The sequence below is a fragment of the Sinocyclocheilus rhinocerous genome, unplaced genomic scaffold (genome assembly GCF_001515625.1).
Source record: "Sinocyclocheilus rhinocerous isolate Xijiao unplaced genomic scaffold, SAMN03320098_v1.1 scaffold553, whole genome shotgun sequence".
NCBI classification, from domain to species: Eukaryota; Metazoa; Chordata; class Actinopteri; order Cypriniformes; family Cyprinidae; genus Sinocyclocheilus; species Sinocyclocheilus rhinocerous.
The window spans coordinates 503,787-519,399 of NW_015627255.1; the positions used below are offsets into that span (position 1 = coordinate 503,787).

Genomic DNA, 15,613 nt, shown 5'->3' on the forward strand with positions numbered 1-15,613 from the left:
GAAATATTCTCATTTTTTGGTTTCTTCCACATTCTCTTACTTTTAAGCTTGTGTTAGAAAACTTTAGAAAAATATATTTCCCTCTTTTTGGTTAGATTTATTGGTTAAATTCAACAATTTTTCAACCTGCAAAATGTCTTGGGTTCTTTTGTATAAGGATCATTTTAAAAGTACTAGAGATTTGAATCAGTTAAAGTTGCTGGAGGGTTCATATGTGAGTGTTAAGGCTGTCATACATTACTTGTTCATTTTAATTCAGTAGTATCCTCTAAAATCTTTCATAAAATCAAAAGAGACTTTGGGAAGACCACTGTTTGTATATGGCTTTATACCCCAAATATTTTTCTCTCTCAAGAAAAAAGCTATTTTATATGTACTTGTTAAAATTTATCCGATTTTCTCGCACGTCAAATTGAGGCTAGAAAAGAAAATGCTCTTAAAAGTGCAAAAATATTTTTTTTGATTTAGTATCACCAACATTCATGTAAGGAATGTGTGTTTGTAGCTATAGTTGAAATAAAACTGCAACTGTTGTCCATTTGTTGAATTCAATCCAAAACTTGTATCTTAAAAATAAGTGGTTTGTTCCTTCTTGTCAAATTTAATAAAGAACAATTATAGAATTCTTTCCAAATAGTGATGTGATATAAATATTTTGTAAAATGATGCAATTAAATAATCTAAAAACAAATGTCACGACATGGTCTCACTTTAATGAATATATTTGCACCTATTTGTTAAACTCTTTAGGAAAATCAATTCAAATGAAGACTGCTATACCATTTTGTTTAACATAAACTATATGATTTACAATACACAAACTGATAAATTTTCCTTTAATATGGATGGGACACAATTTAGTCACGTTAGTCACTGTTATCTCTACGAAGCAAGATGTTTTGACATTGTGTAAACTGTTCAACTGCTGTGTGGGGTTTGTTTAACTGTCAAATTGCCTGTTGTAAAGGAAGACACAAAATGGTGATTCAGTGGTGAATTTAATAGTCATGATGTTCAGCCATGACGTCAATTTATAGGCCAACTGGTTTCTGATTTATTAGTAAAATAAGGTCTGTGGTTAATGGGATAGTTCATGCAAAAATTGTTGGATCACTTGCTCACTCTCATGTCATTTCAAATCAGTTTGACTCTCTTCTGCAGAACACAAGAAATATACTTTGAAGAAGGTTGGGAACCAATTTCCATGGTATGGAAAAAGAGACGTTTCCCAAAATAGCTTCTTTTATGTTCCAGAGAAGTAAGTCATGCAGATTTTGAAAGAAATGATGGTGAGTAAATACTAAACAATGACAGAATTTTTATTTTTGGGTGAACTATTCCAACAATACTGGGGTGGGGGACTTTGTCCTTTAATCTAAATTAGTCTACAGTCAATCCTCAAATATAAGACATTAAATTTGGAAGCCACTGTGTTTAAAAAAAAAAGTAAGTTGCTATTCAGCAGCATTTTACTGGAGAAAATACAACGAAAAATCAGCTTTGTGATAAAGAGATAACTAAATACTTGACTGGAGAAAGACTGGACTTTTATTTTGAAGAATAAAAATAAAAAAATCATGGCGCCATGAATTCCTGTGACTGGCTTCACGTTTAATCTCAGCGCCAGAAAGGTCTGTACAGTTATCAGAAGCTTTATATATAATTGCATAATTATTATTTTTATGTATAGTCAAATCTGTATTTGACAGTATTGTTTTGTCTCATATTATTCTATGTTTTATTTTAATTCGTTGGTGGCGTAGCTAATGCAGTCTATTGCAAAGAGACTTTGGTCTATTGTCAGTCTTGCTGAGTCTGAAACAACGGACAAGATTCATCTATGAATAATTATTTAATGAAGCACAATTCCTTTACTTAATTCAGCCACTGTCTGTTGAATGTCACCCTCTCCTGCTGAGTATTTTGTCTTTTACTGTATGTACTTTCCCTCAGGTTCAGAAACAAATATGCAGCCTGCTTCACACCTACTTCAGTATGATACTCCATTCCACGTTGTCTAGTTGGTTTATGAGTCAACTTATATAAACAGTTATGGAATCTCAGACGGGGAGAGGCAGCTCATCAAATAGCGGCAGTGCCAGGAGACTCTCAGTGACAAAGAAAAAGAGCCAGAAGGTCAGTGCAATCAAAGAGAGAACAAGCAATGGAGGTGGGATTGCTTCCATAACTTCATTTTTCAGGAATACACCACCGTGTAAACTGGCATGTCCTCTGTGTGGCAAACTTGTACCTCGTTACAAGATTAATGAACATATAGACTCTCAGTGTCAGAGGTTTCTTGGAGAGGATCTTGAAGATGCACTGGCTGTCAGTGACGATAAGCAGGAGAAAATAACCAACACACCCTCTAATGGTGCAGTAACTCGAAATGATGGGAAAGAGAAAAGCCCAGGAGAGAAAGATGCTGATACGAGTCCGTATTTTAAAAAGAACTGTGTGATGAGGCAAAATTCATCTGAAACAAATTTACAAGCAAAACCGGTTAAAACGGTTGGTCTTGGAAGTTTGTCCTCTAAACTGTCTAGAAGAGCACTTAGACTTTCAGGAGAATCTGAGATGGATCATACTCATGTCTCTGGAAAAGAAGAGACCCATGATGCAGAACTGAGCAGCTCACAAAAGGAAAACTGCATGAAGAGTTTAATTTTTGAATCTAAATCCGGTGGCATGGATACAGATAACACATTCCCAACAGAGCCAGTGGCTTCAAACCAACCTCAAGTGAAAAGCATTGAGAAATCTGTGACAGTAATGGCAGAATCAAGCAGCAGCGCTGACATTCAGTCAGTGAAATCTTCATCGTCATTCAGGGTACGAAAGCGGAAATCAGAGGAGTTGCCTAAAAATGATACAAACACTACAGAAACCTCCGTCATACATAAGAAAAGTAGATATAAAACTGAAAACAGACATGAAACGAATGTCAAGTCAGATCAAACTGAGGCCTCGTCTGATGTTGTTCCATTATCAGAGAGTCAAATCAAAAGCAAGACCACAAACAAGGACACTGAGAGGAAGCCCAGTACCACACCAGCCAATGAGTCCGAAGCCCTAGGCGTAGAGAAAGCCAGCGAGAGGTCAGAGCATCAGCACACCAGGCAGCCGTATTACCTGCAGAACTTTCGGACTGTCCTTGAGGCGGTGTTGGAGAATGAGGATGATAGGATGCTCTTCAATGAAGATGACTTCTCAACTATTCACACTTTTCAGCAGCTCTCAGGTAGAGGAACTACTTTAAAGTCACTTTGAAGTCAGTTCTGCTCTTATTATTTATAATGTTACCAAAGGATGTCTATTTATCATTTTGTTATTTAAAGGATGTTCTATGTATCATGGTTTCCACAAACTATTAAGCAGCACAGCTGTTTTCATTACTGATAATAATGTTACTTCAGCATCAAATCAGTATATTAGAATAATTTCTGAAGGTCATGTGACACAGTAATGGCTGCTGAAATTTCAGCCTTGCCATTACAGGAATAAATTATACGTGAAAATATATTAAGATAGGAAACAGTTATTTTCAAAAACATGAAAAAAGCTTACAGACTCCAAACTTTTGAACAGTAGTTTATGTTTGTAGTAATGCAGACCTGTCTCTCCCTTCCCTGTAGTACCTGGTCAGATGCTTTATGTCCGTCTATTTCAAAGAAAGCTGAAATGGCTTCAGGTCAGTAAGTTGGAATACACAGAGATCAGCTCAGACCTCAAAACTGTCATTCAGGAGCTGGTCGCATGTGGCTTCTTACAAACAGGTTAGTTATGTGATATGTCAACCAAATTGTCAACAGTTTAGAAAGCTGTAGTTAAGTATCAAGAAACATATTTACATGCAGCTCATGACTTCTTCCCTGTGACAGAATCTGAGCTTTATGACATCCAAGAAGTTTTGGATCTGCTGCCTGCACCGGAGCTCAGAAACCTGGCCAAAACCTTTCATCTTGGCCGTGGAGGGAATGGGACTCAGAAACAGCAGTTAGTAGAGGGGCTACTCCAGCTTGGGAAACAGCGATCACTCTTTGTCAGTCAAAACAACACGGCTGCAGTCATTCTCAAGAGGTGAGATGTATGCACTACCAGTATGTATATATCTCAGTAGAGTGATGTTGGCCAGAGATTCGCACTTGTTTCAGAGGAACAACAGAAGCTGTTAACGTCATAGATGAAAAATTGAAATAGGTAACACTGACATGTATGGTACCATTTAAATGTTTGAGGAAAAAAAGTGAAAAAGGAAGAAAAAAAAAATCCACAAAAATATTAAGCAGCAACTGTTTTCTATGGAAGCCCATTTCCGCCACTGAATAAAAAATAAAAGAGGTAATTGCGACTTTTTATCTCACAATTCTGACTTTCTTTCTCAGAATTGTGTGATGTAAACTCGCAATTGCGAGTTAAAAAGTCATAATTGAGAGATATAAACTCGCAATTCTGAGAAATAAAGTCAGAATTGCGTGATATAAACTCGCAATTGCGAGACATAAAGTCACAATTCTGAGAAATAAAGTCAGAACTGCCAGATATAAACAATTCTGACTTTTTTTCTCGCAATTCTGACTTTTTTTCTCAGAATTCTGACTTTTTTTCTCGCAATTCTGACTTTTTTTCTCGCAATTCTGACTTTTTTTTAAAATGTTTTCCTGAACACCAAAACAGCATATCTGAATGATTTCTGAAGGATCATGTGACACTGAAGACTGGAGTAATGGCTGCTGAAAATTCAGCTTTGCCATGATAGGAATAAATTACATTTTTTAAATATATTAAAATTGAAAAGTTATTTTACATTGTAAAAATATTTCATAATATTACTGTTATTACTGTATTTTTGATCAAATAAATTCAGTCTTGAGAGATATTAAAAAAACGTCCTGTGATGAGTAATGTAAGTGAATTATACACCCAAGCTTGTCTTTTTCAGGGCCAAGCAGGCTGCAGGTTCCTGTGTGCGTCTGTGCCGCAGATCACGTGCCGTGTTCTCCCGTGTCCTGCTCCTGTTCTCCCTCACAGACACTTTGGAGGAGGAGGAGATGGCCGCTGGAGGTCAGGGGCAGCTCTACACCATTCTGCTTGTCAATTCTGGCCGTCTAGCTTTCCCAGAGTATACAGTACATCGCTCAGCCAGACTGTTTGAGGCCAGGGATGACCTCATCAGGTCAGTTTTATATTTATTTTATAATCATACTTTGCTCAGGTGACAAAAGGTGTATAGTTAATCAAAACATCTAAAAAAATGCTCAGGTCACATTTCACTTCAAAAATAGAAGAAAAAAAAATTATATATATATATATACAGCAACTTTTTTTTTTTTTCTTGTGATTTTGGGTTGACCTGTACATGTTCTTGACAGGCTTTGTGAGATGAATACAAATGAAAACATTCATTTGAAGATGGCAATATTTGTTACTATGTTCTAGATTCATTGTTGTCTCTTATACTATTGTAAAACAATTCTGTACATATTCTTCTGTACAGGTATGAAACTGTGATGCGTACGCTGCAGGAAGTGATTGCTGCAATGCAGACAGGCAGTTGGGAGGACGCCTATGTCCTCTATGCTACAGCAAAGGCCACCTGGCAGGAGATTAAAGAATCATGTGACCTAAGGTTTGAAAGCGAAAACTTATCTTTCATTTAATTCATTTGCTGTCGTGAGATGGATTGAGTTTCAATATGTGTGCAGTCATCAAGAACAACTGCCTGTTTTTCTGCGGTGTTTCACTGTGGGCTGGACCTACACTCGGATACTGTCTCGGGGAGTTGAGATTTTACAAAGACTTCGCCGCTATGAGGTGGGTGAATACACAAGCCATGGAAAAAAACATGGAGTTAATGATGCCATTGTAAACACTTTACAATCCTGTATATTGATTTTACATGAGTTCGTTGAATTATTTATCTTTTCATTTCTGCAATGTAGGACTCTGTGGAGGAGCTCAGGAATCTTCTGTCCCAGTCAGTGTATTGTGTGGACAGTAGGGGGCGCTGGTGGGACAGACTTGCACTCAATCTCCAGCAACACCTAAAACAACATGAGCAGGTACCTCATTTGATTGTAAATATAAACAGACATTTTGTTTTAATGTTACGTTTATGTCGGTTACACAAGCATTTGTCCAGAGGATTGTTTGATTTTGACATCTTTTGTATCAAGGCCATCTGTGCTATCCGGGATGGACTGAATGATCCTCTGGTCCGAACAGGCCACAAATTATCACTTCACCAGCGAGCTTCCCGAATGAAGGAATCTGCTAGCTTGAAGAAGTACCGTCTGCTGCTCCGAGATCTGCCCACTGTGCATGTACAGGATGTCACTCATGTGAGTGTTCAGTTCCACATGGGGACCATTGTAATACAGTGTTATTATATGCATATATTTTGTGGTCACTAAATACTAAAGTTAATGTATTGGAAAATAAAAAAGATGTACAGCAGTGTTATTTTGGTATTGTACAAATATTGTTGTAGTATTGAGTAATTTTGAATTTGTATTTATTTTTACATTTTCTGTTTTCATTTTAATTTTAGTTTTAATAATTATGTGCTTTTGACATTGTTTTTTGTCTTTTATATTTATTTATTGTATTTTAATTTGAATAGTTTTAGTTAACAATAACAACACAGTTAACAACATTTTAACAGGTGACAATTCGAGGCCAGCTCTTTCCACATGAGGGTGGTATGGGCAAATCAGTGTTCCTCAGAGCGGCCAATGAGGATGAACGCTCCACAGAGGGACGAGGGACTATGGTCATGTGTTCTGTTGAGGAACTGGCTCTGGAACACTACAGGACGCTTGGTTTTGATCAAGGTCTGGGATCACATTGTTTTGTGCATCATTATATGATGGAATCATTTTTGAGCAAACTGAAGAATCGTTCACTCATAATGAATCAAACCTCATGTTTTTCCATGGAACACAAAAGAGATCATAAGAGATATATAGATGTCTGAATCATTCAAACTGGTTTGTGAACCGGATCAAGTGATTCATAAAAAAAAAGATTTGACTCAAGTGAACAGTTCATTCACAAATCTGACATTGCTATTTAAGTCATGTTCAGATTCTCAGTGAAAACTATTTAAATCTCAGTCTGTTTCTCTGTTTCAAAGCTATTTTATGACTTCGGAAAATGTACATAGAGGATGTATCCTGTAGATCACTTTTATGGTGCTTTTAAATTCCTGAAAAGCTTGAAAGTTCTGGTCCTTTGTAGTTGCATGGAAATAAACAAGCAGTACATCATTCAAGATGACTCTTTTTGTATTCCATAAAATAAATAGTTTCAAAATTATTTTCTAAATTTCTTCATAATGTCTAACATTATAACATCATACACAAGCACATCCATTCTCCTGTGCCTTTTATGCTTTCAATTTATGTTTCTGAAATCCTCTTTTAAGGTATTCATGGAGAAGGCTCTACATTTTCCAGCCTTTTTGGACTCCTCATGTGGGACATCATCTTTATCGATGGGGTTCCTGATGTCTTCCGAAACCCCTACCAGGTACACAATAATTAAAGAATAAATGCTGTGCACTTCACACATTTAGGGTTGCACTTTATTGTCAAGGCATACCACCCCAACAGATCAGTGATCAATGACTGCATGCCCTTTCCCAGACTTGTCCTTTGGATTTGCACACTGATTGTTTCTATGGTAACCGGCGGGAAGCCATCGAGGCGCGTGCTGAGATGTTACGCGAGGCATCTGCCGAGACGCTGCAGGAGCTGCTTGCTGATGTGTGGAACGCACAGGAGGGGAGAGTGTGTGCGCTGATAAACTGGGACCGTTTCTCCTCCCTTCAACAGGCACAGGTAATCACAGAGACTATATATATACTGCAAGTCTGTTCATGTGGCTTTACAGTAACATTAAAGTAATTTCAAATCAGCAATAAAATCTGACAACTGTGGTATCATAAATGTTGTTTCTTCAGCTCAACTTACGCAAAAAAATCTTTTCAAGCTGGTTCAGCTAAAGTGCATTTGTATTTTAGAGTAAAAAACAGTCAGTGCCTCTATTTAAAAGGCAACTGGCTCCTTTCTTAGTGCTGCCACATTGAGCGTTGTGATTTCTCTCATTATTTTTTTCCTACTAGTGGTCCATTTCCTCCTCAAAGTGTCTGTGACACCATTAATTCAAACACACGTTGATTTTTTTTTCCTAGGACAAGCATTCTTCTTTTTAATTCGTCATTATTTACAATTATTATTTATATATATAATTGATTAAACTGTGAATGCCAGATTATGTTCACAACCATACTGTAATTGCTTTATTTTCTTTGTCTGGTTTTAGAGTCTAGTGGCATGTCTGGGTGGCCACTTCCTGAGCGGTGTGGTCCTCAGAATGGCAAAGGACTACAGGCATTGCAGAGGAGGACTTCCAGATCTGGTAGTCTGGAGCACGTACAACAAGAAGTACAAGGTGAGTCAGAGACATAGCTTGCTGGTTAGGAAGGTATTCAACCTTTGACTGTGACTTATTTTACTGCTTTATTAGATTATAATGTTAAGAAACATTGGAAATACTGGATCTATAAACGATTTTGGGTTGACCTGTACATGTTCTTGACAGGCTTTGTGAGATGAATACAAATGAAAACATTCATTTGAAGATGGCAATATTTGTTACTATGTTCTAGATTCATTGTTGTCTCTTATACTATTGTAAAACAATTCTGTACATATTCTTCTGTACAGGTATGAAACTGTGATGCGTACGCTGCAGGAAGTGATTGTTGCAATGCAGACAGGCAGTTGGGAGGACGCCTATGTCCTCTATGCTACAGCAAAGGCCACCTGGCAGGAGATTAAAGAATCATGTGACCTAAGGTTTGAAAACGAAAACTTATCTTTCATTTAATTTATTTGCTGTCATGAGATGGATTGAGTTTCAATATGTGTGCAGTCATCAAGAACAACTGCCTGTTTTTCTGCGGTGTTTCACTGTGGGCTGGACCTACACTCGGATACTGTCTCGGGGAGTTGAGATTTTACAAAGACTTCGCCGCTATGAGGTGGGTGAATACACAAGCCATGGAAAAAAACATGGAGTTAATGATGCCATTGTAAACACTTTACAATCCTGTATATTGATTTTACATGAGTTCGTTGAATTATTTATCTTTTCATTTCTGCAATGTAGGACTCTGTGGAGGAGCTCAGGAATCTTCTGTCCCAGCCAGTGTATTGTGTAGACAGTAGGGGGCGCTGGTGGGACAGACTTGCACTCAATCTCCAGCAACACCTAAAACAACATGAGCAGGTACCTCATTTGATTGTAAATATAAACAGACATTTTGTTTTAATGTTACGTTTATGTCGGTTACACAAGCATTTGTCCAGAGGATTGTTTGATTTTGACATCTTTTGTATCAAGGCCATCTGTGCTATCCGGGATGGACTGAATGATCCTCTGGTCCGAACAGGCCACAAATTATCACTTCACCAGCGAGCTTCCCGAATGAAGGAATCTGCTAGCTTGAAGAAGTACCGTCTGCTGCTCCGAGATCTGCCCACTGTGCATGTACAGGATGTCACTCATGTGAGTGTTCAGTTCCACATGGGGACCATTGTAATACAGTGTTATTATATGCATATATTTTGTGGTCACTAAATACTAAAGTTAATGTATTGGAAAATAAAAAAGATGTACAGCAGTGTTATTTTGGTATTGTACAAATATTGTTGTAGTATTGAGTAATTTTGAATTTGTATTTATTTTTACATTTTCTGTTTTCATTTTAATTTTAGTTTTAATAATTATGTGCTTTTGACATTGTTTTTTGTCTTTTATATTTATTTATTGTATTTTAATTTGAATAGTTTTAGTTAACAATAACAACACAGTTAACAACATTGTAACAGGTGACAATTCGAGGCCAGCTCTTTCCTCATGAGGGTGGTATGGGCAAATCAGTGTTCCTCAGAGCGGCCAATGAGGATGAACGCTCCACAGAGGGACGAGGGACTATGGTCATGTGTTCTGTTGAGGAACTGGCTCTGGAACACTACAGGACGCTTGGTTTTGATCAAGGTCTGGGATCACATTGTTTTGTGCATCATTATATGAAGGAATCATTTTTGAGCAAACTGAGGAATCGTTCACTCATAATGAATCAAACCTCATGTTTTTCCATGGAACACAAAAGAGATCATAAGAGATATATAGATGTCTGAATCATTCAAACTGGTTTGTGAACCGGATCAAGTGATTCATAAAAAAAAAGATTTGACTCAAGTGAACAGTTCATTCACAAATCTGACATTGCTATTTAAGTCATGTTCAGATTCTCAGTGAAAACTATTTAAATCTCAGTCTGTTTCTCTGTTTCAAAGCTATTTTATGACTTCGGAAAATGTACATAGAGGATGTATCCTGTAGATCACTTTTATGGTGCTTTTAAATTCCTGAAAAGCTTGAAAGTTCTGGTCCTTTGTAGTTGCATGGAAATAAACAAGCAGTACATCATTCAAGATGACTCTTTTTGTATTCCATAAAATAAATAGTTTCAAAATTATTTTCTAAATTTCTTCATAATGTCTAACATTATAACATCATACACAAGCACATCCATTCTCCTGTGCCTTTTATGCTTTCAATTTATGTTTCTGAAATCCTCTTTTAAGGTATTCATGGAGAAGGCTCTACATTTTCCAGCCTTTTTGGACTCCTCATGTGGGACATCATCTTTATCGATGGGGTTCCTGATGTCTTCCGAAACCCCTACCAGGTACACAATAATTAAAGAATAAATGCTGTGCACTTCACACATTTAGGGTTGCACTTTATTGTCAAGGCATACCACCCCAACAGATCAGTGATCAATGACTGCATGCCCTTTCCCAGACTTGTCCTTTGGATTTGCACACTGATTGTTTCTATGGTAACCGGCGGGAAGCCATCGAGGCGCGTGCTGAGATGTTACGCGAGGCATCTGCCGAGACGCTGCAGGAGCTGCTTGCTGATGTGTGGAACGCACAGGAGGGGAGAGTGTGTGCGCTGATAAACTGGGACCGTTTCTCCTCCCTTCAACAGGCACAGGTAATCACAGAGACTATATATATACTGCAAGTCTGTTCATGTGGCTTTACAGTAACATTAAAGTAATTTCAAATCAGCAATAAAATCTGACAACTGTGGTATCATAAATGTTGTTTCTTCAGCTCAACTTACGCAAAAAAATCTTTTCAAGCTGGTTCAGCTAAAGTGCATTTGTATTTTAGAGTAAAAAACAGTCAGTGCCTCTATTTAAAAGGCAACTGGCTCCTTTCTTAGTGCTGCCACATTGAGCGTTGTGATTTCTCTCATTATTTTTTTCCTACTAGTGGTCCATTTCCTCCTCAAAGTGTCTGTGACACCATTAATTCAAACACACGTTGATTTTTTTTTCCTAGGACAAGCATTCTTCTTTTTAATTCGTCATTATTTACAATTATTATTTATATATATAATTGATTAAACTGTGAATGCCAGATTATGTTCACAACCATACTGTAATTGCTTTATTTTCTTTGTCTGGTTTTAGAGTCTAGTGGCATGTCTGGGTGGCCACTTCCTGAGCGGTGTGGTCCTCAGAATGGCAAAGGACTACAGGCATTGCAGAGGAGGACTTCCAGATCTGGTAGTCTGGAGCACGTACAACAAGAAGTACAAGGTGAGTCAGAGACATAGCTTGCTGGTTAGGAAGGTATTCAACCTTTGACTGTGACTTATTTTACTGCTTTATTAGATTATAATGTTAAGAAACATTGGAAATACTGGATCTATAAACAAGGGGCCTTTAAATTGTTGCTCATTTGAGTTGTGTTCTTCTAGTTGGTGGAAGTAAAGGGTCCTAATGACCGTCTGTCCCAGAAGCAACAGATCTGGCTGGATGAGCTGCATAAGCTTGGGGCCGATGTAGAAGTTTGTCATGTCACTGCCACTGGAGCACGAGGGGCTCGACGGGAATGAGGCTGCTGTCACACTGAGTATGAAGACTTAAGCTCACCTCATGGCTCACCAAATAGGCAGAGTTCGAAGTGTTTGAAAAACAAAGGATGGATTTAATGATGGTATTAAAACCTCAGCTTGGCACTAATCTGGTGATGTAAGAGAAGAGTATTAATATGCCCTCTAAGGGAGTTTAAAAGGATTTATTCTCCCAGTCTGAATCATAAAACTGTTAAATTACCTCGTTTTTTTTATTCTTGTGCTCATTGTAAAGTGACTATATTTTAATGGCTGATTTAAAAAAAAAAAAACATTTCTGAAGTAAATACTTTGAAGACATTAAATAAAAACATCAAAATGTAAAAGTTTTTCTGTTTAAATAATAAAAATACTTAAGTATTTATGGAAAATATAAGCACATAATCTTGCAGCTTGCAAAAAGGGATTCCATTATGTCTATTATGTCTACAATGTCTGTGGATAAACAGACATTGTAGATAATAATTGTAATCTACAATTATTGTGGATAAAAAAACTCTTAGAAACACTGGGTGACCACATTCCAAGACTGAAATACCTTTTCATTGCATGTCACGCATATCTTTCATGTTTGACACCCAGAACAAAACTAATAAATCGTGCTTTTCAGTTTAACCTTTATAGATTCTGAAGTTTGCACATCATGCTACTGTAAAGTACATGAAACAGATAAGTGCAGATAAAAGAACATCATCAAATTTTCTTAATGTCCATTGCAGGCCTGAGAATCTGAGTTATTAGAACACTTTATCTGTTTTAAGGCCCATTAACTCCAAGAACGATTACTATAGATACCTGTAACAATAATTATATGAATGTCTGTGTTTATTGTATTCTTATACATTTCAAAGGAATTGCAGTAATAATATGGAAACATTCCAAATTGGTCCATAAAATCAAAAAGTATTTATGTATACGTGTAAAAATGTAGCTGGATGTGTACATTGCTTCAGCTGCTACCTCTGATGAGTGTGTGAATACTTGAGTGTGAGTATAAATAATAAATGGATGGTTATGAATAAGATTTTGAAAATATTACAGGGTCTTGACAACAAATGTACAACTTAATATACAGACTATTGTTTTACTGCCAGCAAAGCCAGGCTGGATTATCGCAATAATAATAGAAGCGTAAAGGTATAAACGTTTTCTATTGGCTGAGCGCTTATCCCTCCCGCGTCGAGACGTGACGCAGCGCTTGATAATTGGCTACTGCTTGTTGTGTTTAATACCAGTTTCTCACGTTACAGTCTTACAATTTACGCCATCAGTATAGTTCTAATATGTACTAAAGCCAAGATACAAAATATTTTAGACGACATATTCCGGGAATTAATAATTTCCTGCACCATCATTGTACATTCTGCACATTGTAAGTATAATGTGGGGTTGTTGGTTATGTGTGGGAACTCATGGTCATGCTTTGCTCAGCTAGCTGTTAGCTTTTAGCAGGAAGGTGGCGAGACCACATGTTTGTCTGTGCTAGAGAAAACATTTTTTTACTTTGAAGCTTTTTTTTTTTTAGATGAAGGGGATCGTAAATAACGAGATATTCTGGCAAACTGCTTTGCGCAGCGTAAACTGATTGTTTGGTTGATGGTTTAGCTAGCAAGACTGCTAGTGTTATTGTCATTAGCTTGTGTGCAATGACTGTATTGTTAAAAGTAAGACATTAAATCATTTCAGATCTGTCCATCAGACAAAGCTTTGTGATCAGTACCGCACCGAAACTGTCCATCTAAACACTGACCTCAAAGTCCACTTCCAACTTGAACATTGCATCCAATACACAATGCTGTCAGTGTCGATGTAAAGGACTATATTTTAATGGCTGATTTAAAAAAAAAAAAAACATTTCTGAAGTAAATACTTTGAAGACATTAAATAAAAACATCAAAATGTAAAAGTTTTTCTGTTTAAATAATAAAAATGCTTAAGTATTTATGGAAAATATAAGCACATAATCTTGCAGCTTGCAAAAAGGGATTCCATTATGTCTATTATGTCTACAATGTCTGTGGATAAACAGACATTGTAGATAATAATTGTAATCTACAATTATTGTGGATAAAAAAACTCTTAGAAACACTGGGTGACCACATTCCAAGACTGAAATACCTTTTCATTGCATGTCACGCATATCTTTCATGTTTGACACCCATAACAAAACTAATAAATCATGCTTTTCAGTTTAACCTTTACACCTTCTGATGTTTGCACATCATGCTACTGTAAAGTATTTGAATCAGATAATTGCAGATAAAAGGACACTATCAAATTTCCTTTAATGTCCAGTGCAGGCCAGAGAATCTTAGTTAGAACACTTGATCTGTTCCTTAAGGCCCATTCACACCAAGAACGATAACTATAAAGATACCTGTAACACTAATTATGTTAATGTCCACACCAGAATCCGGGTGAATTCTGATTAACTGTCAATGTTATTATCATTAATCAGCTGGAAAAAAAAATTCTGAAAGTGATTCCAATGATATTCCTCTGTGTTGTTATAGTTATATAACCATTATAGTTGTGGTGTGAATGGGTGTTTAGGCAGTCACTGAAGCAGACTTGAAAATGGGAGGGGGGGGGGATTATTTGTTAATGTCTTTCATCTGCTCATAAAATGTAACAAAACAAATATTAATGTCAAATGTAGTGTTTGTATTCTTGTACACATTTCAAAGGAATTGTAGTTATAATCTGGAAACATTCTAAATTGATCCATAATGTATCCTTGCTATTTGTTCCTCATTATCATTTTTCATAAAAACAAAAAGTTGTGTTCTTTTCGCTGTACCCCACAAATTAAATACAAGTGTAGATGTGTAAAATGTTGTTTAGCTGGCTGGTTATGAATAAGATTATGAAAATATGGGGAGAGTCTTGACTCTTGACAACAAATGTACTACTTCGTACATAGACTATTGTTGGACTGCCAGCAAAGCCAGACTGGGTGACCAAATAGAGTAGTGTAACTTCAGTCTGGCCAACCTGGGAAAACAATTATTGACTTAACAGATGGACCTGATAAACACCAGGGGCCGGTTGCATAAACATAGCCACTATGTTAAGACTGTGTTTTAAGAACTAGTTTGACCAACTAGCAATTAGCCAAGAGATAATCAGTCTCACTTTTCTGATGAAAATTGGGCCAATCTAAGTTTTTGTAACTGACTTTAAACAGTTATGACCAGTCTAGAAGAAAACAAATTAAATGGCTAACTTTTTAAGACTAGTCTAAACAGTTTATACAGCCGGCCCCAGATTAGACCAGTGAAATCATCCTAAACCGGCTAAGAACTGGCTGAACTACTTATGGCTCGCCTAAACTGTATTCTGCTTGTCATACAATCTGAACCTGCATGGCAGTCCATGAGGCGACCCGCTCCATGTAAGATAAACCTGCTTTTATTAGGCTACTTATTGAGCTATGACCGGATTCTTCAACTCACGCTAACGTATATGATTAAAGATATTTTACTGTTCAACTTCTTCAGTTAGGGAAAAATCACTGCTTGCACCTTTAACACGCATGCTTCTGAAGCCACTTATTATATTTATCGCAATAACCAATCAAATGGAAGCATAAACGTTTTCTATTGGCTGA

The 15,613-nt window shown here is 36.9% G+C and overlaps 1 protein-coding gene across 1 annotated transcript; it reads left to right on the forward strand.

Annotated features, from left to right (window-relative positions):
• Positions 1 to 1,568: 1,568 nt before the first annotated feature.
• LOC107726319 (fanconi-associated nuclease 1-like) lies at positions 1,569 to 12,251 on the forward strand. The gene is made up of 14 exons (XM_016535865.1): positions 1,569 to 1,631; positions 1,954 to 3,241; positions 3,636 to 3,776; positions 3,882 to 4,080; positions 4,943 to 5,176; positions 5,498 to 5,629; positions 5,706 to 5,814; positions 5,943 to 6,062; positions 6,177 to 6,341; positions 6,665 to 6,833; positions 7,427 to 7,530; positions 7,647 to 7,841; positions 8,326 to 8,454; positions 11,848 to 12,251. The coding sequence occupies exons 2-14, from the start codon at positions 2,053 to 2,055 to the stop codon at positions 11,983 to 11,985; spliced, it is 3,024 nt and encodes a 1,007-aa protein (XP_016391351.1). The 5' UTR covers positions 1,569 to 1,631; positions 1,954 to 2,052; the 3' UTR covers positions 11,986 to 12,251.
• The last annotated feature ends 3,362 nt before the right edge of the window (positions 12,252 to 15,613 follow it).